The sequence below is a fragment of the Phocoena sinus genome, chromosome 3 (assembly GCF_008692025.1).
Source record: "Phocoena sinus isolate mPhoSin1 chromosome 3, mPhoSin1.pri, whole genome shotgun sequence".
NCBI classification, from domain to species: domain Eukaryota; kingdom Metazoa; phylum Chordata; class Mammalia; order Artiodactyla; family Phocoenidae; genus Phocoena; species Phocoena sinus.
The window spans coordinates 103,423,256-103,447,518 of NC_045765.1; the positions used below are offsets into that span (position 1 = coordinate 103,423,256).

The following is a 24,263-nucleotide window of genomic DNA, read 5'->3' on the forward strand; positions in this document are numbered from 1 at the left end:
TTCTCTTTCATAAAGAAGTAACTATTTCTCCTGCTGCTGAAGCAAGTGGGAGCATGTCTTTAAAATGCCTGAAAAGATTCACCTCTCAAGAATTCTAAAGTGTTTGAAATGTTGCCCAAAATAGGTCATAGAGAAAAATAAAGAGCAAACTGATAAAGCAAAATACAATCACAAATTTGTGACAGTCACAAATCAAAGAAAATCAAGTTTCACCTGACGCAGGCGTTTATTAGCTGTCCCTGGACTACTTTTCCGTAAATTGCAAAATGCCTGCAGACCTTTCATCCAGTCCTAGGAAAAATAACAGCATTTCAAAGAAATATAGTATACAATAGTTTATGCAGTTTCCAATCAACAGTTTGGGTTTTTTCCCCAAATTCAATAGTTCCTTCCTTCTCTAGACTGCCATTTCTAAACTCAGAGTATCCTGTGCTTTAAATACATCTGTGCTCCAACAAAATAAAACAGTGACCAAAACAATTAATTATGTAAAATATTGATTGTATTATTGTAGAATCTCTATATTAATCTTAAGTACCAATGAGTGATAATTTATTAGCCAGAAAATAAGTTTACATATATTTAAGCAGTTAAACTTGAGGCACCCTAAAGCAGAATTGAACTTGATACATTTTGTGAAAGGAAGGCTGACTGCAAAACCAGTTGATAATGTGATGACTGATTTGATGACAAACATTCTAATCTTTACCTTAGACCATGATATAGGTAGAAATGTATAAGGGGGTCTGGGTGATTTATAAGCCTTTTAAATATAACATTATATTTAAAACAATATTTCAGCCTAATATTAAGTTGCAGCTATATTCTAAAATGTTTAATGATCTAGTACTCTGGAGAAAGGAGAGAACAATTTTAGGTTTACCAATAAATCTAAATATTTTATTTGGCATACATGTTTCTAGAAAGCTCTGTACTACTGCTTCACTCAATTAGGTCTTTAGTTTGTTGGCTATTTCAATGAATCTGAACTCTGTCAGTGTTTAGAGAACGTCTTTTAATGGAGCAAACTTAAGACTAAATCAATTACCATAGCTTTCAGAAAGAGAAGACAATAACCAGAGATACCACAGGCCACCAAAGTAATAAAAAACTGGGACTATCAGTGGTATTTTTGAACTTTAAGGGATATATGGAAACAGAATATGGAAAAAGTATAGATAAATCCAATAAGGTAATGTTATATTTATGTGAGGCATGCAAAACACATTGAAATGTCATCCAGGTATGTAAGTTAAACACATCTTTAGAAAGAACATGATAAAATAACTGGAAGATAGGATACTCAAGTTTAAGTTTCTTTTCTAACTCAATATCTAACATTAAAAAAAAAAAGTCAAACAGCAAAATATTATGAGCCCTATTTTTGCAAATTAGGGCTACACACCCACAAAACAAGGTTTTATGTGTATTATTAGTTAATAATGAGTATTCAATTGAGATATTTTTCCATGATGGAAAAATGATATTCAATTATAAGCCATGAAACACAATGGCTCATTCATCAAATTTATTCTACACCCTAAGTTATTTTCATAATTTATGAGTCAGGGGCCCATGCCAGGATCCAGAGTTTTAGAAGCATTTGCCTCATATCCAGGGTTGGCAAATTATCTTTTTTTTTCAACAAAGTCACTTTCTTTCATCTCTAAACTACCTTCGGGTTCCTTCCATAGAGTATAAGCAGAAGAAATATAGCCATATTTCTACAAAATACCTTTAAACACCCCAGAAATATTATGGTTCAAAGAAATCAAAGTACTTTTAAAAGGAGATTTTTAAAAACGTTTCTTCACAGCATTACTTAACACTTAATAAAAGTTTTAATAAGGGCATTGCACATGGATCAATGGCTAGTGCTGAAAGTAAACATTATATCTAGACTTAGAGAAAAACAGAAAATTCCTCAAAATTTTTTCCTTGTGATGACTGAATTTCTATTTTTAGACACAGTTCAACCAGTAAATAACAACAATGCTTATTAGCAAAACTAACTGGCTTACCTTTTTGACTGTACTTAGAATATAACCTTTCTGCAGAGAGGATTTTCAATGAACATTCTCAGTTGGACTCAACATCATAGCCTATTTAAAGGTCAATTTAAAATGGAGTTTTCCTAATAACCCTACACTGTGTTTTTCTGCATTTCTTTCAAAAAAAATTTTTTTACACATGAAAGTTTCTCATTCCTTAAAATAAAACATGATTAGATTTCAGGCATCCTTTTTATCCCATTATCTTAAATGCAACAGCTTTCTATTCCAGAAAACAAGAGCTGAATAAAGTTGACAGTAGTTGAAAAAACAGTTAACTTACCTCTGCTTGTTCTGGAGTTTCTCCTGCAAAGTAGAAGATGTAATGTTCTTCACTAAAGTGCTGAACCACTATCTGAAAACAGTTTGGCCTTTAAAATACAAACAAAAAGTTATTAGGAAGTTTAACATACCAACTTTACACTAACTTAAGAAAAAAAAATCAATATAATTATGTAATTTATATAAACTTAACAAAATTCTTAATTTAGAGAAATAATCCATTGTACTAGATTACTAAAAAGAAAATGTCAGCTGCATATATTTTAGAAAGCTTTTTGTCTGCACTATTGAAATTTTAACAAACTATCAAAGTTTAAAATATCTCACAGTACTGTGCAGATTAATTTTAAAAGGCATTAGAAATAGAAAAGTTACAATAAAATTGAAGCAGGAGTGCTAGAATTGCATATAGCTAATTTAAAGACTTCAAAGCAAATAAAATGTTACTAAACTCAGTGCTTCAGGATGATATATAATATACATTTATATGTACTGGGAAAAGACTAGACATGTTCTTTAGGCCTAAAATGTTCTTAATGGTTATCTCCCAGTAGATTGTGGGTGATTTTAATTTTCTTCTTTATAATTTTACTTACTTTCAAATTTTTTTTTACAACTGGCTGTTTTTCCTCATTCCATTTTAATGGAAACATCATCAGCTTATTCTGAGGATCAAATGACCTAACAGTGGTGTGCAATAAATATTAGTTCTTATCTTCCTATAGTATGCACTGTGGTATAATTCATTTGACATGTAAGTACAATATTAGATGGTAGCTTATATCTTTTTTGAAGATGTGCTGCCTTTCCAACTAGATTTGAAAATGTTTATAAAATGTTTAATAAGGGCCTTCAAGTTTTTGAAATTCAATAAATATTTCTATTTCTTGCTTTAACCAAAGAGTATATCTTACACTTTAGTGTTAGAAGGTCATAGCAAAGTATCCAGAGTACAAGCTTAACATCTATTAAAGATAAAACCATCTCTTCAATGCTTTGAGAATACCATAAAATAATGGAATATGTCAATTGAAAACTTCTGATTCTGAAAGTGGTTTGTACCAGACTAACCCTCCTGGCAGGATAAAATATAAACCAAACAAAACACAACTGTTTGAAGTCACTGGAGAACAAGCAGCTCAGACTGAAGGGACCAAGATCATAGTGAGGTGAGACTGACATTCTTCACAGCTTTTCTTTTCAAGGTGTTTGCCAATTCCTAAACCGTGTAGGGCAGGACTCTGGGGCGATAAGCAGAAAACAGCATCTAAGAGGCTAAAAAGCTAACGAAACACATTCAGTTTCACAGTGCTGGGAGAGAGAAATGAGTTCAGGGCCTTTAAAAGAGAAAGCTTTCAGTTGAGACCCCTGAAGAGCTATGCCTTCAGAATAAGAGCAAACCAGAAATAGTACAGCCTTCACCGATACCTCCAGTTGATCCCTGAGAGGATCAATATGAACTAACCCTACTTTAACTTATCTGGCAAAAGAATAGTCCTTTCTGGAGACAATAACATTATCCAAGCTTCCACAGTTTTTCATACACTGTATCCACTATTCAGTCAAACATAAGTAGACATTACAGGAATCAGGATCAAATGACTGAAAAGCCGAAAGAAAAACAGACAAACAAGAAAGACCTACATATGATCCAGATATTGAGGACAGATACAACTTTCAACTATCTGTAATTAAAGTGCTTAATAAAAAGATAACAAAATAGAGAATTCTGCCACATAACTAGATATTTAGAACAAGAATCAAATGGAAATTCTAAAGTGGCAAAAGTAATAAAATTAAGACCTCAACAAATGCATTTAACTACAGAAGAATAGATTTGTGAGCTGAAGGCAAATCAGAAGAAAACATCCAGCCTGAGGCACAGAGAGGAAAAAAATTATGAGAAACAGAGAAAACCGTTTAATAGACACATGGGACACAGTAAAAGGAATATAACATGTAACATGAGTCCCAGAAGATTAAAGAGAATGTGGCAGTAGAACTGTTTAAAGAGATACTAATGAAGAATTTTCCAAAACTGACAACAGACATCAGGTCTCAGATTGAAGAAGCTCTACAAACATTAAGATACATTTTTAAAATATATATTTTTACAGTAGGCATATTTGGTTTAACTTTTGAAAATCTAAGAAAAGGAAAAATCTCAAAGCTTGCAGAGAAAGATGAAATACAGTACATCGTGAAGGAAAAAAGATACATTATCTCTCAAAGAGAAACAGAATGACAAAATGTTGAAAAGTAGAAAATCTTTAAAATGCTGAAAGAAAATAATTACCAACCTAAAATTTAATATCCAGCAAAAACATCCTTCCTAAACATAGATAAAATAAATACTGCCACACTAAAAGATTCAGCCTAAGAAAAGATACAGGTATGAAATTCCCACATAAATATTCACTACAGTAATAACTCTGTATGATTCAATGTCTTCAAATTTGTGCTTCTGAAATCATTTATATTTAAAGTAAAGCAGGGAGGAGCTTCAAGATGGCAGAAGAGTAAGACATGGAGATCACCTTCCTCCCCACAAATACATCAGAAATACATCTACATGTGGAACAACTCCTACAGAACACCTACTGAATGCTGGCAGAGACCTCAGACCTGCCAAAAGGTAAAAAACTCCCCAAGTACCTGAGTAGGGCCAAAGAAAAAACAGACAAAAGAATAGGGACAGGACCTGCACCAGTGGGAGGGAGCTATGAAGGAGCAAAGCAAAGGTTTCCACACACTAGGAGCCCCTTCGTGGGCAGAGACTGCGGGTGGCAGAGGGGGGAAGCTTCGGAGCCACGGAGGACAGCGCAGCAACAGGGGTGCGGAGGGCAAAGCGGAGGGATTCCCACACAGAGGATCGGTGCTGACCAGCACTCACCAGCCCCAGAGGCTTGTCTGCTCACCCGCCGGGATGGGCAGGGGCTGGGAGCTGAGGCTCGGGCTTCGGTTGGATCACAGGGAGAGGACTGGGGTTGGCTGGGTGAACACAGCCTGAAGGGGGCTACTGCACCACACCTCGCCGGGAGGGAATCCGGGAAAAAGTCTGGAGCTGCCGAAAAGGCAAGAGACTTTTTCTTGCCTCTTTGTTCCCTGCTGCACGAGGAGAGGAAATTAAAAGCACCACTTAAAGGAGCTCCAGAGATGGGCATGAGCAGCGGCTATCAGCGTGGACCCCAGAGAGGGGCATGAGACACTAAGGCTGCTGATGCAGCCACCAAGAAGCCTGTGTGCGAGCACAGTTCACTATTCACACCTCCCCTCCCAGAAGCCTGTGCAGCCAGCCACTGCCAGGGTCCCGTGATTCAGGGACAACTTCCCCGGGAGAACACACAGCACACCTCAGGCTGGTGCAACGTCATGCCGGCCTCCACCGCCACAGGCTCACCCCGAACTCCATACCCCTCCCTCGCCATGGCCTGAGTTAGCCAGAGCCTCCGAATCAGGTGCTTCTTTAACCTCGTCCTGTCTGAGCGAAGAACAGATGCCCTCAGGCAACCTACACACAGAGGCGGGGCCAAATCCAAAGCTGAACCCCAGGACCTGTGCCAACAAAAAAAAGAAAGGGAAATCTCTCCCAGCATCCTCAGGAGCAGCGGATTAAATCTCCACAATCAACTTGATGTACCCTGCATCTGTGGAATACATGAATAGACAACGAATCATCCCAAATTGAGGAGGTGGACTTTGGGAGCAATGATATTTTTTTGTGAGTGTGTATGTGTATGCTTCTGTGTGTGATTTTGTGTGTATAGATTTGCTTTTACCATGCCCTAGGGTTCTGTTTCCTTGTTGTTGTTTTGTTATAGTATAGTTTTTAGTGCTTGTTATCATTGGTGGATTTGTTTTGGTTGCTCTCTCCTTTTTTTCTTTTAATTACTTAAAAAAAATTTTAATTATTTTTTATTTATTTTAATAACTATTTTATTCTATCTTCTTCTTTCTTTCTTTTTTATCTCCCTTTTATTCTGAGCCATGTGGATGACAGGCTCTTGGTGCTCCAGCCAGGTGTCAGGGCTGTGCCGCTGAGGTGGGAGAGCCAAGTTCAGGACGTTGGTCCATAATATCAAATGGTGAAAATCTCCCAGAGATCTCCATCTCAACGCCAAGACCCACCTCCACTCAATGACCAGCAAGCGCCAGTGCTGGACACCCTATGCTGAACAACTAGCAAGACATAAACACAACCCCACCCAATAGCAGAGACCTGCCGAAAATCATAACAAGGCCACAGACGCCCCAAAACACACCACCAGACATGGACCTGCCCATCAGAAAGACAAGTTCCAGCCTCATCCACCAGAACACAGGCACTAGTCCCCTCCACCAGGAAGCCTACACAACCCACTGAACCAACCTTATCCACTGGGGACAGACACCAAAAACAACGTGAACTACGAACCTGCAGCCTGCGAAAAGGAGACCCAAAACACAGTTAATAAGCAAAATGAGAAGACAGAGAAACACACAGCAGATGAAGGAGCCAAGGTAAAAACCCACCAGACCTAACAAATGAAGAGGAAACAGGCAGTCTACCTGAAAAAGAACTCAGAATAATGATAGTAAAGATGATCCAAAATCTTGGAAATAGAATGGAGATAATACAAGAAACGCTTAACAAGAACCTAGAAGAACTAAAGAGCAAACAAACAATGATCAACAACACAATAAATGAAATTAAACATTCTCTAGAAGGGATCAATAGCAAAATAACTGAAGCAGAAAAACGGATAAGTGACCTGGAAGATAAAATAGTGGAAATAACTACTGCAGAGCAGAATAAAGAAAAAAGAATGAAAAGAATTGAGGACAGTCTCAGAGACCTCTGGGACAACATTAAATGCATCAACATTCGAATTATAGGGGTCCCAGAAGAAGAAGAGAAAACGAAAGGGACTAAGAAAATATTTGAAGAGATTATAGTTGAAAATTTCCCCAATATGCGAAAGGAAATAGTTCAAGTCCAGGAAGCACAGAGAGTCCCATAAAGGATAAATCAAAGGAGAAACACGCCAAGATACATATTAATCAAACTAGCAAAAATTAAATACAAAGAAAAAATATTAAAAGCAGCAAGGGGAAAATAACACACAAGGGAATCACCATAAGATTAACAGCTGATCTTTCAGCAGAAACTCTGAAAGCCAGAAGGGAATGGCAGGACATATTTAAAATGATGAACGGGAAAAACCTACAACCAAGATTACTTCTACCCAGCAAGGATCTCATTCAGATTTGATGGAGAAATTAAAACCTTTACAGACAAGCAAAAGCTAAGAGAACTCAGCACCACCAAACCAGCTTTACAACAAATGCTAAAGGAACTTCTCTAGGCAAGAAACACAAGAGAAGAAAAAGACCTACAATAAAAAACCCAAAACAATTAAGAAAATGGTAATAGGAACATACATAACAATAATTACCTTGAATGTAAATAGATTAAATGTTCCAACCAAAAGACATAGACTGGCTGAATGGATACAAAAACAAGACCCGTATATGTGCTGTCTACAAGAGACCCACTTCACACCTAGGGACACATACAGATGGAAAGTGAGGGGATGGAAAAAGATATTCCATGCAAACGGAAATCAAAAGAAAGCTGGAGTAGCAATTCTCATATCAGAGAAAATAGACTTTAAAGACTATCAGAAGAGACAAAGAAGGACACTACATAATGATCAAGGGATTAATCCATGAAGAAGACATAACAATGGTAAATATTTATGCACCCAACATAGGAGCACCTCAACATAAGGCAAATACTAACAGCCATAAAAGGCGAAATCGACAGTAACACAATCATAGTAGGGGACTTTCACACCCCACTTTCACCAATGGACAGATCATCCAAAATGAAAATAAATAAGGACACACAAGCTTTAAATGATACATTAAACAAGATGGACTTAAGTGATATTTATAGGACATTCCATTCAAGAACAACAGAATACACTTCTCAAGTGCTCATGGAACATTCTGAAGGATAGATCATATCTTGGGTCACAAATCAAGCCTTGGTAAATTTAAGAAAATTGAAACTGTATCAAGTATCTTTTCCGACCAAGACGCTATGAGACTAGATATCAATTTGAGGAAAAAATCTGTAAAAAATAGAAACACATGGAGGCTAAACAATACACTACTTAATAACCAAGAGATCACTGAAGAAATCAAACAGGAAATCAAAAAATATCTAGAAACAAATGACAATGAAAACACGATGACCCAAAACCTATGGGATGCAGCAAAAGCAGTTCTAAGAGGGAAGTTTATAGCAATACAATCCTACCTTAAGAAACAAGAAACATCTCAAGTAAACAACCTAACCTTACACTGACAGCAATTAGAGAAAGAAGAACAAAAAAACCCCAAAGTTAGCAGAAGGAAAGACATCATAAAGATCAGATATATAAATAAATGAAAAAGAAATGAAGGAAACTATAGCAAAGATCAATAAAACTAAAATCTGGTTCTTTGAGAAGATAAACAAAATTGCAAAACCATTAGCCAGACTCATCAAGAAAAAAAGGGAGAAGACTCAAATCAATAGAATTAGAAATGAAAAAGGAGAAGTAATAACTGACACTGCAGAAATACAAAGGATCATGAGAGATTACTACAAGCAAGTATATGGCAATAAAATGGACAACCTGGAAGAAATGAACAAATTCTTAGAAATGCACAACCTTCCGAGACTGAACCAGGAAGAAATAGAAAATATGGACAGACCAATCACAAGCACTGAAATTGAAGCCGTGGTTAAAAATCTTCCAACAAATAAAAGCCCAGGACCAGATGGCTTCACTGGCGAATTCTATGAAACATTTAGAGAAGAGCTAACACCTATCCTTCTCAAACTCTTCCAAAATATAGCAGAGGGAGGAACACTCCCAAACTCCTTCTACGAGGTCACCATCACCCTGATACCAAAACCAGACAAAGAAGTCGCAAAGAAAGAAAACTATAGGCCCAAATCACTGATGAACATAGATGCAAAACTCCTCAACAAAATACTAGCAAACAGAATCCAACAGCACATTAAAAGGATCATACACCATGATCAAGTGGGGTTTATCCCAGGAATGCAAGGATTCTTCAATATATGCAAATCAATCAATGTGATACACCATATTAACAAATTGAAGGAGAAAAACCATATGGTCATCTCAATAGATGCAGAGAAAGCTTTCGACAAAATTCAACACCCATTTATGATAAAAACCCTCCAAAAGTAGGCATAGAGGGAACTTACCTCAATGTAATAAAGGCCATATATGACAAACCCACAGCCAACATCGTCCTCAATGGTGAAAAACTGAAACCATTTCCACTAAGAGCAGAAACAAGACAAGGTTGCCCACTCTCACCACTATTATTCAACATAGTTTTGGAAATTTTAGCCACAGCAATCAGAGAAGAAAAAGAAATAAAAGGAATCGAAATCGGAAATGAAGAATTAAAGTTATCACTGTTTGCAGATGACATGATACTATACATAGAGAATCCTAAAGATGCTACCAGAAAACTATTAGAGCTAATCAATGAATTTGGTAAAGTAGCAGGATACAAAATTGATGCACAGAAAATTCTTGCATTCCTACACACTAATGATGAAAAATCTGAAAGTGAAATTAAGAAAACACTCCCATTGCAATGAAAAGAATAAAATATCTAGGAATAAACCTACCTAAGGAAACAAAAGACCTGTATGCAGAAAATTATAAGACACTGATGAAAGAAATTAAAGATGATACAAATAGATGGAGAGATATACCATGTTCTTGGATTGGAAGAATCAACATTGTGAAAATGACTCTACTACCCAAAGCAATCTACAGATTGAATTCAATCCCTATCAAACTACCACTGGCATTTTTTACAGAAATAGAAAACAAAAAATCTCACAATTTGTGTGGAAACACAAAAGACCCCGAATAGCCAAAGCAATCTTCGGAAAGAAAAACGGAGCTGGAGGAATCAGGCTCCCTGACTTCAGACTATACTACAAAGCTACAGTAATCAAGACAGCATGGTACTGGCACAAAAACAGAAATATGGATCAACAGAACAGGATGGAAAGCCCAGAGATAAACCCACACACATATGGTCACCTTATTGTTTTGTGTTTTGTTTTTATTTTGGCAGTACGCAGGCCTCTCACCATTGTGGGCTCTCCCGCTGCGGAGCACAGGCTCCAGATGCACAGGCTCAGCGGCCATGGCTCACGGGCCCAGCCGCTCCATGGCATGTGGGATCTTCCTGGACCGGGGCACGAACCCGTGTCCCCTGCATCGGCAGGTGGACTCTCAACCACTGCGCCACCAAGGAAGCCCGGTCACCTTATTTTTGATAAAGGTGGCAAGAATATACAATGGAGAAAAGACAGCCTCTTCAATAAGTGGTGCTGGGAAAACTGGACAGCTATATGTAAAATAATGATATGAGAACCCTCCCTAACACCATACAGAAAAATAAACTCAAAATGGATTAAAGACCTAAATGTAAGGCTAGACACTATTTAACTCTTAGAGGAAAACATAGGCAGAACACTTCATGACATAAATCACAGCAAGTTCCTTTTTGACCCACCTCCTAGAGAAATGGAAATAAAAATAAACAAATGGGACCTAATGAAACTTAAAAGCTTTTGCACAGCATAGGAACCCAGAAACAAGACAAAACGACAACCCTCAGAATGGGAGAAAATATTTGCAAATGAAGCAACTGACAAAGGATTAATCTCCAACATTTACAAGCAGCTCATGCAGCTCAATATCAAGAAAACAAAGAACCCAATCCAAAAATGGGCAGAAGACCTAAATAGACATTTCTCCAAAGAAGATATACAGATTGCCAACAAACACATGAAAGAATGCTCAACATCATTAATCACTAGAGAAATGCAAATCAAAACTACAGTGAGATATCGTTTCACACTGGTCAGAATGGCCATCATCAAAACATCTACAAACAATAAGTGCTGGAGAGGCTGTGGAGAAAAGGGAACCCTCTTGCACTGCTGGTAGGAATGTAAATTGATACAGCCACTATGGAGAACAGTATGGATGTTCCTTAAAAAACTAAAAATAGAACTACCATACGACCCAGCAATCCTACTACTGGGCATATACCATGAGAAAACCGTAATTCAAAAAGAGTCATGTACCACAGTGTTCACTGCAGCTGTATTTACTATAGCCAGGACATGGAAGCAACCTAAGTGTCCATCAACAGATTAATGGATAAAAAAGATGTGGCACATATATACAATGGAATATTACTCAGCCATAAAAAGAAACAAAACTGAGTTATTTGTAGAGAGGTGGATGGACCTAGAGTCTGTCATACAGAGTGAAGTTAAGTCAGAAAGAGAAAAACAAACACCGTATGCAAACACATATATATGGAATCTAAGAAAAAACAAAAAATGGTCATGAAGAACCTAGGGGCAAGACGGGAATAAAGACGCTGACCTACTAGAGAATGGACTTGAGGATATGGGGAGGGGGAAGGGTAAGCTGGGACAAAGTGAGAGAGTGGCATGGACATATATATACTACCAAATGTAAAACAGATAGCTAGTGAGAAGCAGCCGCATAGCACAGGGAAATCATCTGGGTGCTTTGTGACCACCTAGAGCAGTGGGATAGGGAGGGTGGGAGGGAGGGAGACGCAAGAGGGAAGAGATATGGGGATATATGTATATGTATAACTGAATCACTTTGTTATAAAACAGAAACTAATACACCATTGTAAAGCACTTATACTCCAACAAAGTTGTTAAAAAAAAAAAAAGGTAAAGCAGTATTTAAAGTCAGAAGTTTAATACAAAGAGATAGAATGCTTAGAGACCTGTTAATAATACTGAAAATAAGCTGGAAAAATTGTAGAGCTGTGCAACTAAAGTGCCAGGGAAAACAGCCGAACGAGCAGTGCTGTCCAGTGTTCCACAGGCTAGGCGTGCATACCAGTCATCTCTACTGGTGAGGGCTGCCATTAACTTTCACATTAGACTTCACCTAAATGCTCAAGGTCAATCAGTGTATTGGGTTCTATGCTTACACAAAGCGAGAAATATTCAATGACTGCTATCTATTTGATAACACAACAGTGTATTCTCAGAATTTTCATTAGTTACTGGAATACACAATAGTGTATTCTCAGGATTTTCAATAGTTCAACTTCTCCTTTCTCTGGTACTGTTTGCCACCTCACTATCATGAAGGAAGCGGCTTTGTGAGAGGAATCCAGTACACACAAAGTAAGGCAGAGTAGTAAGACTGAAAAGCCAGAGGTCTGATCCAACTACATCTAAAGGCCAAGCTTCCCATACTGTAAAGGGAGGGGAAAAGAATCCTATGAAATCCTACCTTGCCCAAACTTCTTTTGCTTTTTTTTTTTGGGGGGGGGGGAACGACAGCTGTTTTTAGGAGATATTAAGAAGGGTTTGAGAGAAAAAAAGGGAGAGTATCAAGGTCCAATGAATTCATGAAATACTGCATATTATACTCCCCTCTTGGTGATTCACAATACAAACACTGGCTAAAACTCCAGAATGCCCCTCTGTAAGGAAAATTATTTGTTCAATTCAGCATTTCTCAAACCTATCTGACCATTTAAAAAATTAACTGTTAAAATCACTAATGCGATCTCCTAAACACACTTTGGAAAAAAAGAAATGACAAGTTTTATGCTCCACAGGTACTTCTCTTGAAGCTTTCCCAACTTAAATAGGATAAACTAGGGTTGCCTAGTAGAAATGCCATCCTGCCGCATAAGTTGTTTAACAAATTTGTTTTAATTGCCTGCATTTTATTCATCATAGCAATAGGTAATAAAAGTGCTAAATATATCTAAAAACACTCTAGAATGGATTATTGATAATTCTGATGGTGAAATACAAAGAAAGGCCCTTATTACAAAAAACTAGATGTAATCAAGAGCTGAATTTGCCTTGTGCTGTTCAGTATTTACCTTTAGTTTATACAATTATTTTATTTTTTTAAAAACTCTAACATTAAGAAAAAATGTTTTTATTTCTAATCTGAAATACTCCTCTTTCCTACTGAAATAATTGTTTTTATACTGTAGTTGTCTCTCAGTGTCAACTTTCTTAGGAATCAAGTTAATAGTACAACTGAGTGTATCTACTACCATCAGATGCACTGAGTTAACCAAGAATGATAAAATAGGGGAAAGGAGACAAGACTCAAAGTAAGTCACTCAAAAGAGTGGTGGTAGGTGCAGGCAGGAAACACACTACATACAGATCAAGTCTTACTACAGGAGAGGCATAGATTCCAAAGGTTTCTATGTGATATAGTGGAGTAGAATTTTATGCATAGGTTAGTCTAAAATAAGTAAGGAAGACAGAAATTACCCTAGAGAGTATATGTGAAATTTTCAGATGTCACAAATTGGTTTGCTATGCTTTGAAATGATCTGAACATACTATTTTTTTTATTAAAACAATTCCAAAAAGAAATAGGAAACCAATTTCTTACCTGCCAAAGAGACTATCATGAACAACATAGACAGAACACACGCTGAGATCTATTAATCCTTTTGGTTTTGTAGCTCGTTTTTCACTTTCAAAATAAATAAGTTGGGCATCACTGCCCTCTAAGATAAAATATAAATTTTTCCACCTTTTTCCTTTGCCTGTTAAAAAAAATTGTTTCCCCTTAGCCAAATAATGAACTATGAAGTCACATATAGTAAAATCATAAAAATTATTGTTGCTAAAACTAAAAATTAAATATTTTTATTCCAAAGCTTAAATAACACCAATCCTTACAAAATGAGAAAGTGTCTGTAATATATCTGTAGAAAAATATCTTTTGTTATATTGCTTGCTTTAATGAGTCACTGAGTAAGTGACAAGGGTACCTTAACAGTATGTTTAGAGATTTCATTATGATAAAATCTTTAAAATTCTTGCTTAGGATTCATTCTTTTCCAGTCATGAGAAAAAAAACTCTTCTTCTAATCATGCACCCCTCAATGCCCCAACATTTCTTAATGCCAAACTGAGGCAAATACATAAAATAGAAACATCAATACTATGAATGTGCCAAGTGCTGATAAGAATTTTCTCTTAAAAAAAAAAAAAAAGTTATGGGGTAGAGAGGGGCTCAAGAATCAGATACCAACTTATTAAATACGTATCTCAATGATAAGTTTTATGCCCAGTATTTACAATGCTTCTAATAAATGTTAACGGTAAAATACTGAAATTGAATCTTTAGTCTTAAAAGTTTCACACTTACCTTTTTTTAGAAGATAACCTTTTTTAACAATGTTTTTATAAAAGGCATCCTTCGTTTTACGACGAATTGTATTATAAATTTCCTTGCCATCCACTGTATCATTGAGTACTTGTTCTTGATCCTGAATTTTCAAAAATACTAAAATTATTTCATGAATTCTTGATGGAAATGAAGTAAAACCTACTAAACTACCAATTTAAAAACCAGATTATCTGTCTAGACATTAAAAAAATTTTAATACTAAAATCTAAAATAATGTAACATATTAAGAGATCTTTGCTTTCCAAAGAAATTTTCAAAAAAGTGCACTTACCATTTCTCAAGAATATGGACAACTAATAAGCTTTTTTTTTTTGAAAAATACAGGGTTTTTTTATGTTTTACAAGCAACATTGTTTTGAAAACATGAATTTGTCCAAGCATAACTGATAGATTAGAACCAGTCTAAGCATAAAGCAAATTCATGTTTGCTTACGGACAATTACATCCATGAGAAACTCTATGTGAATGCAGAAAATTGCACCCAGCTGAACTGAGATGCCTAGGAATATGCAAAATACATCTCAAAAGCCTAAAAGCCTCCCCAGCTTCACCGAGTGTTACACGCCATACCCATCCATTCACATCTGGTGTTCTAACGTATCTGATTTCAGATAATCCTCCTTGTACCACTTCCCGCTATTTACAGCCCTTCTGATGGCCTCTTCCACAAGTAAACTTCAGGTCTTTTCCAAGGTAGAGTGCCTTATTTATTGTAATATTTAAATATTTCTTACCCATTTAGCATGTATAAAAACTACGCTACATTTTTACTAGCTTATCTTTATGTGTCACTGATGAAGTTTTTGAGTGTTGTACCTTTAACCCCCTTTTTTCCATAATCCTGTGGTTTTTATTGCATGATTTCATATAACACCGTGACTTACAGGAACGCATGTGTGTTAAATGCTAAATCCCTGCCCCCCCTCCAAGTAACAAAAAGAATTATGATGTCAGGAAGAATACAAAGCGAAGAGTGCCTTTATAAATGATCTTCCCAAAATAAGTCAATCTTCAATATTACCACCAAGGTCCAATGGACCCAATTTTAGTTTTTTAGTTTCTTTCTTGAGCAGCTCTTACTATTTGCAAGAATTAATATTTTATGACTTTGTTTTCTTAGAGACTTATGGATCCAGCTGATCATTTTATAAGTCTAAGATATGCTATGGGATTTTCACGAATCATATTTTTCCTATATCTTGAAACACTCTGCTATTTCATCATCATAGGAACCATTTCATCATGACTTAACAATTATTCTGAAGTATGCCGAAGAGCAGGCACTGGCAAACCACAGCACATGGACCAAATCTAGCCTACTGCCTGTTTTTGGACATAAGGTTTTATTGGAACACAGCCATGGCTCATTCCTTTACATGCTGTCTGTGGTTGCTTTCACACTACAAAGGCAGTTTAGTAACCGAGACAGAGACTGAATGGCCCACAAAACCTAAAATGTTTATTATCTGGTCCTTTGCAGAAAAGTTTGCCAGCCCTTGGTCTAGAGGGTGATCCAACAGTGAAATAAATCATCTCTATTGCATCACCCTTTGGCATTTTTTACTGTGTGGCCAACTATTGTACCATCTTTCAAAAAAGTATAAAAGGCCATCTTTGTTATATTTTTATTAGTTTTCATTGAACACATAAGAAAATTCAGAATTCTTAATTTTCTGATCATAACAGCAAAGAGAAAAAAATTGACAAAGAAAGATGCTTGACAATTATAAAAAGACTCAGATGATAAATGCAAAGAAACAGCAAGACTCTGGGATCTATTGTGATAATAAAATTGATTTTGATAAGCAAAATCTCAGATTATAATTCTTCAGATGGTAATCTCCTTGGTGATTTTTTCTCAAACTAAGAATCGCTGAGTGAATGATATATTTCTAGGGGAAAAGAAATATAGTGCTCTCATATAGTTAGTGATTCAATAGGAAGGACATCATCATGCAATAATTTGTAACAAGAATCTAGATTATCCTGTTTCCTAAAAGGAAATGAGGATTCTTTAAATTTTTATGATTGTGCACCAAGATTTACTCAGTATGATTTGTAAATGGACAAAGGTTACTAGAAGGAAACATATAATGTAGAAATTTAAAAATTCACCATATTGATCATTCTGATGTTTATAAACCTAAACATAAAAATGTATTACACTTATGAAGCAATAAAGACTGTACTATCTAACAAAATTATGAACCATCAAATTTTTCAAAAGTATTGCAGTTGATGATGCAAGAAGAGCAAGAAAGAATCATAAACTAGAACCCAGTTGAAATATATTTAAAATCTGGAATCAGTACTGCATTTTGACAGTAAAAACGTAAGAAGAACCAGAGTAATCATAAGCAAGAACTTATAAAAGATGTATCTGAAATTTGGATTTACAAGATGAATATGTTCCAAGTTGTGCATGATAGTGGATGAGCAGTTAGCTGCCTTCTATTTCAACTATGTAACCCTTTATAACCAAGGAAATATGGGACAAAAATGGGGTTTGCTACATTTAAATTCTTACTAAATTTTCTAATAGTTTTTTCGTACTAAACCTTTATTCTTCTACAAATTATTCAGAAAATGACTAAGAATATAAAAAATTTGAAAAGATACATTGCACCCAGATGATAAATAGTGATGGCTACCTCCCTAGTTGTATAGATTTGTGCTTACCAGTCTTTATTACAGTAGTGATAATATTTACTGTTAGGTGCAGAATGGGGCACATTTGTAGTTTATTATTTAAACTATTATTACTACACTAACATTTGGATTTAAATATCTGATTTCAAGATAATCTATATAAGTCTTCCCTACTTATTTTAAGATAGGGGCTGATCAACTGATCTGTAACTCCTACATTAGAAGACACTACAGGCAAGGACACAACCTCACGGTCCAAGTTCTAGTAGATTACTGGATGACAGTAGGGAAGGCTTCTCAGCCTACTCTTTGTACACAGTTCTGAAGAAGGAAGTCTTATATATTACTCCCCAAGGGAAGTAGATAATCTGACGGGTGAGAGTTTAACAGCCACTGAAGCAAGCTTTTGCATAGCGGTTAGGTGTGCAGGCTCCTGTAACCAGACCTCAGTTGTAAATCCTGCCTTTGTCACGTAATGGCTAAGAGAACTCATTTAATAAATAAATTCAATAAATGTTTGTTGAGTGCCAGGTACTGTTCTAGTTCTTGAGATACATCAGTAAATAAATATCTTTACCCCCAAGGAACTTATATACCAATGAAGAAAAGACATAATAAACATAATAAGCAAATTGTATGTTAATAGGTGGTAAGTGCTCTACAGGGTAGGGCAAGTAGCAGCAATAAATAATGTGTACAAGTAGGTCTCAATTGTGAAGCTAATTTCTGAGCCAAATTTCAAAGAAATAACAGAGCGAGGCGAGTGGATATTTGAAGGAAAGTCATTTTGAGCAGAGTGAACAGCTGGAACAAATATTCTAATGCCAAGATCCTGGCATATTTTTTAAAATAGCGGAGAAGCCAGCGTGAGTGGAGACGAGTGAGAGAGAAGGATGGCAGAAAGCGTTCAGAGGACCACCATGGGATACCACTCTAGGGTTTTGCATGCCACTGCAGGGACTCTGGCTTTTACTCTGAATGAAATGTAGAACACCTGTAAGTGTTAAACAGAGGCGTGAAATGGTCTGACACATTTTAAATGGATCCCTCTGACTGCAGTGCAGTGTTAAGGAGGGGCAAAAGTAGAAACAGAGAGATGAAGCCAGATTCTGGTGATGGTTGTATTCTAGATATATTTTGAAGGCAGAGACAGCATGATGTTCTTGACAGTTTGGATACAGAGTGTAGGAGAGAAAAAGAAGAGTCAAGGATGATCTGATGCCTTAAGTAATTTACTCTCTGGTTCCAGTCTCCCTCTCTGTAAAATGGGCATAACTACAGGATCAACCTCATCAAATTGTTTAAAAAGTTAACTAAATTAGGGCTTCCCTGGCGGCGCAGTGGTTGAGAGTCCGCCTGCCGATGCAGGGGACACGGGTTCGTGCCCCGGTCCGGGAAGATCCCACATGCCACGGAGTGGCTGGGCCCGTAAGCCATGGCCGCTGAGCCTGCACGTCCGGAGCCTGTGCTCCGCAACGGGAGAGGCCACAACAGTGAGAGGCCCGTGTACCGCAAAAAAAAAAAAAAAAAAGTTAAATTAATACGTATAAGAAACAGTGCCTAAAACATAGTGCTCCAAAAATGTTAGATATCAATATTTTTAGTGTGGGGTGCATTGTCTCAAAAGGCTCCTTCTTTTCCTCTAATTCATCTGAAGTGTTAGTTCCACTAAGTAAGCACACCTAGCTAGGACTCTGCTCTTTCTCTTCCAGCATCTTACCCGGAGTGGGAGTATGCAGGATCACCTCAGGGGGAATGAGATGATTCTGCCAGCTAATCACTTTTACATTAATAGAAGGACATTATTAGCCTTTGGGTTCTCTAACAGTTAGAATCCTGCTAGGAAGGATAGGTAAGTGTTATGATTCTCAAACTTCTACTGTAACCTACTTTTACTCCAGGCCCAAAATAATTGACTTCAAATAGCATTTAATGGTTTTTGTGAAGTAATCAAATTGCTCTGTAATCAGCATTTGTTATTTCTGAAGTATTCAAAGCATTATAGGCATTTTTGCAGATGACAATAATCTGAGGTTTGTTCAGTTATGAAATAGTAACACAAGTAAGAATGAGGCTCACTGTATATTTGAAGTAATTCTTAAAACTATCTCATAACATAAGTATAAAGTTTAAGTTTACTAGATGTCAAATGCTATTTTTCCAACTGTAAAAAATTAAATTAGAAAATTCTAAGCATAAATTCAGGATGGGAAAAAAGCATGACTTAACTTGTGGGCCAATAAAATAAAATTTGTTTAAAAAAATTTTGTTGACTTAGAAACAATTTAAAATCATCATTAATTCAAACAGCCAATGTGAATCAGAATTAATGATATAGCAATGGGACTGAGTGGCAGGATCTGTCATTTGTAGGTAAAGGCACCTCTGATTCCTAATAAAAAGATCCTAAGCTGTGGTTTCTAGAAAGCACATACCGCACTATGTGGTTTTAAAAAAAATTGGTCAAAGTCCGCCAGAACTGCCAACAAAAGTGGTCCATCAATGCTAACTAGATACTAGGAGGGTGTCAACAAGGAAGTAAAACTTGAGATGGATCTTAAACTTGCAGGATTTAGATAGGCAGAGAGGAAGAAACTGACATGGAGATGGCAACAAACACAATAAGACACATTAGTGATAATTCAGAGGATGAAGTGAGTGCTTCCTGTTGGAGAGGAGCTATTCATTCAATTAATATTGATTGAATACCTAATGCCTAGTACTATTCTAGGCACTAGGAATACAACACAAAACACTTGTCCTCCTGAACTTTACATTCTACCAGAAAAGCATGAGGAAGTGAAGCAAGATACATTAAAATGTTTCAAGATGATGATTCTTAAATTTATATTAAGCATCAGAATAATGATGCCCCCCCCCTTCAGCAGCTGCAATGAATAGTAGGCTATAACCATCAGAAACTAACTTGTTCGGAGGAAGAAATATTGAGAAGCTCGAGACACTACAAATCACTGTGAAAGTTTAGTGGGGTACCCAAAACCTCTCACAATCCTTCTTTATGTCCCTAGAATATCACTACCTCCATTTTCCACATAGGAAAATTCTTAATCACTCCTTTGAAGTACCTTTTTCTAACCCTTGCTACAACCTTTTCCCACCACACTTTAGGAAGTATCATGGGCAAGAAACAGAAGCTAATCAATCACCCTATGCATTAAGCAACTAGTATTCAACAGGCCCTCTTGTTCAAGGCTAGTCTTATGTTCTGGACTTCAGCCACTCTTGCCTTCTCTAGGACCTTGTACGTGGGGTATTGCCATTACCCCATCCCTCACCCACCACTGTCACTCTCCTCCCGAGTACAGAGACATGCTCAGAAATTTCTCACCATAAAACTATGGGCAAATAAAACAAAGAAATAAAAAGTTTAAAGGCCTTTTGGCCCTACATCATCTTCTAGCTATCATTTTTTATTTATTTTCTTTTCTTACCAATCTCACCTAGATAAGCCTGGCTGTGATTTATCCTGGCTGTCTCCACTTTTGCCTCCAACAAACTCACTCCTTGACCCAGTGCAACTAGGCTTCTGTCCCCACCACTGCTTCTATTCTCAAAAAGCCACCAAGGGCTTCCTAATAATTATCTAGAACCAACATAAATAAAAACTAAGAGATTCGCTTACAAGTATTCACTTTCTGAAAGAATCTGAATAATCTGCAGTTTTAAATTTTATCCAATTTCAAATGCATGGATGTGTGCATAAACATATCACCAAAAATGCATTTTAAAATAAAATGCTAATTATTGTTCAAAGAAAAACAACACTGACCTGCATTGGTACAGGTTCCTTAAGATAATACCCTTCAACAATTTGTTCTTTTCGATAGTGATCTATGATGTCCCCAATGCTGTTAAAATAAAAATTACTAACATTGACATAATTTGTCTCATAAAAGTTGCAAATCTTAAAGATACACCAAACCTTGTTAGCAAGGATTCTATTTGCAAGTCTTTTCCAAAGCATATAACCAGAATACATTAACAGACTATATGATCATTACAGTCACATTACTTTAGAAAAACAAGAATGTTCCTAATATTGGTTTACAGATCAGAAATACTTGAGTCAGAGATTTCAATTTTCCATCAACGTACTCAAAGCACCACTATACGTGAGGAAATGATTAAAAGTCTTTTTTTTTTTTTTTTAAACAAAAGTATTTGAGAGACTGAGAAAGAAAAACCGACAGACAAATGGCATTTATTTTTAGCAAGTAGTGAATTCAGGTAAACTTCAAGAATTTTTATCATCAAAACATTTACATATTCTGCTTTTATATTAATCAGATGGAGTTAGGTCATGAGACATAAATAGCAGGTGAAAGCAGAAACAAATTAAAAAATAAAAAGAAGAAAAACAGACAGAAAGACCAGGAGCTAACCTTATAGGTAGAATTATCACTACAGTAGGAAGGGCCTATTGATGATTTTGATAAAACGTGCTATAAAATATTCTTAATATTTGGGAAATACTACAAATAAAACAAAACTGAAAGTAACATTATATAATGTATTTTAACACAAATTTTAACATGACATAATGAGTTTTTTAAATATAAAATGTTTCTCATAATCAGTTTGTCATTTTATTGTCCTGAATATGTAAATCCTAGAATTTTAAACTGTCCTTTAATACACTAGAGGAATTGGTATTTAACAACAGCTAGGCAACATTTCTCAAAAGAGATCTCATTAATTTACTCCTTGGTTTTTTTCATGTTCTTCCTACTGATCCAATACTTTGAATACACACACACATATATATTTATATATATAATTGGATATATATTTATCACTTGATTTTTTTTCACAGTTCTTCCTACTGAAAAAATAATTGGAACATATGTTGTCTTTTATCTTTGGAGATACATATACATATATACACACACATATATATCTCTGATAATAAAATATCTGCTATACTACAAAATTATTTTAAACTAAAGTATAATGTTAAAAAGCAAACAGAAGATTTGAAAGATTAATAAAAAAGTTATGGATGAATATGAACTAAATACCAGATGTAGCATTTAACAGGAGGGGGTAGGGGAATGAGAAAAGTAAAAAGGTATTATCACAGAAGGACAAAGAAGGTTATACGTTTTTAAAGGAAAAATGTTAACACTAGAGAAAAACGAAAATCAGAAAGAATACATTTGAAGATACCTAGGTACCACAACAGAGATGACTGACTATGTGTTTCAAAGCAAAAGGCACCAAATCTGAGAAAATATCCAAGGTCTCTGGCTCTACAACTGTAAATGCAATCTATTCTGTGTAGCACCTCAATGTTATGATATAATTCTTGACCATGAGCTGAAAGAACAGAATACTACTGCACGGAGTACATACAGTTCAGACTGTCCAGGAGCAAATTTACAAGCATGTGGCAACCAATCAGATATATTTTTTACCAATGACCTGGACTTCCAAGAAGTTTTTTTTTTTAATTACTCTTTAGTTCATAGTCTACCCAGATATGCCTAAGGAAACAGTCAAGAGAGACACAACAAACAAAAATTTCCTAGACATTCCATAGTTCTAGCCATGAAATCAGATTTACAACTCAGAAAATTAAAACATGCTAACTATAAATCTGTAAAATAACTGTGAGTTTCTAAAGATACTATATCCTGTACTTTCATTTTAATAATTTACTTTTTAATAAATACAACTCTCTCTCTTCTTGAACACTACATGTTAGTAATCTTAAACGTCTGACCAAAATCTTCCCTCTCCCTTCTTAATCACCATCTCAACTACTCTCTTCCCACTGATTCTCCTATGCATATTTGTACATCCTTGAACTTATCAGTCAGCTTAACATCTTTTCTAGAAGACCTGAGCACTAATAACGTAGGAACAGTATCTTTTTTCTTTACTATATATGCACAGATCTGTATAATACACTTCAAAAAGTAGACCACTCAATAAATGTTTACTGAATTATATTTGTTGTTAAATGCCTCTCCTACTTTTCTAAAATTTAAAATATAGGAATATTAAAGTTATGTCTCAACAATGTAGTTTCTAAATGAAACGGACATAACTGCTACTTCTCTTTGCCCGAAGACTAATGTAGAGTTAATGTGGAGACAGGTCAGCAGAATTTGGCTCTGTTACATAGATTTATTGGATAATCCAACTTTACACTTCCATATCTAAACAATAAGTGATCATCATAAAGGTGTATCTTCTTAGAAATTACTTCATTACTGACATTAATGCTGAAATGGAGTATGTATTTCCAAAACAATTATAAAAACTGCCATTTTCTAGGCATGAGGGTCACATAGTTCCAGCTTTCCTTTAAAAATGATTTTTTTAATATTAAAGCTAACAACAACAATACTCCTGAACTTTATAAGATGAACATATACAAGGGGAATAAACAGTCTAATTTGGGGGAATGACCACGGACACTACATTAACATATATTTGAAAAAAATTTAAATCATAATTTTGCAAGCAGACTAATAATTTGGAAAGAAATATACTTCAAATATGTATTTCTTCCTGTTTCATTCTGGTCTTTATCAACAAAAGAGACTACCTTTATATATTTTACAGGCTGCCTCCATTATGGAGGAAGAATTTTCATCTTTACAGAATGTGTATCATAAAGAAGTTTAAATCAAGCAAAACAAACTTCCACCAGAATTAATGTAAAATACTTTATCTTAAAAAAAACTCCATGCAAACATCAATTCAGTTAAGAATGTTTTCAATTTATTGTTTTATATATTCTATGCCCCTAGAAACCTGGACAATGGGAAAATTTAATTTACCTTCATAGAGAGCTCAAATTGCACCTAGCTAGATTTTCAGTGAGGATGTCTAGATCAGACTGTAATGCTAGAAGGGGTTCAAGCAGCTCATATATGAGGTGTGTGAAAGGGTCCAATCGTCTACATTCATCTTCCATTTGATGTCG

The 24,263-nt window shown here is 35.7% G+C and overlaps 1 protein-coding gene across 3 annotated transcripts in view; it reads right to left on the minus strand.

The window, feature by feature from the left end:
* The window catches only part of RASA1 (RAS p21 protein activator 1), a 109,720-nt gene that overhangs the window by 18,208 nt on the left and 67,249 nt on the right, over positions 1-24,263 (minus strand). For all 3 annotated transcript variants that reach the window (XM_032625925.1, XM_032625926.1, XM_032625927.1), the window contains exons 9-13: positions 21,099-21,177; positions 14,618-14,738; positions 13,853-14,009; positions 2,335-2,422; positions 214-291 (exon numbers count right to left, since the gene is read on the minus strand). In XM_032625925.1, the coding sequence (XP_032481816.1) occupies positions 214-291; positions 2,335-2,422; positions 13,853-14,009; positions 14,618-14,738; positions 21,099-21,177 (523 nt within the window). The remainder of the gene's footprint in view (positions 1-213; positions 292-2,334; positions 2,423-13,852; positions 14,010-14,617; positions 14,739-21,098; positions 21,178-24,263) is intronic.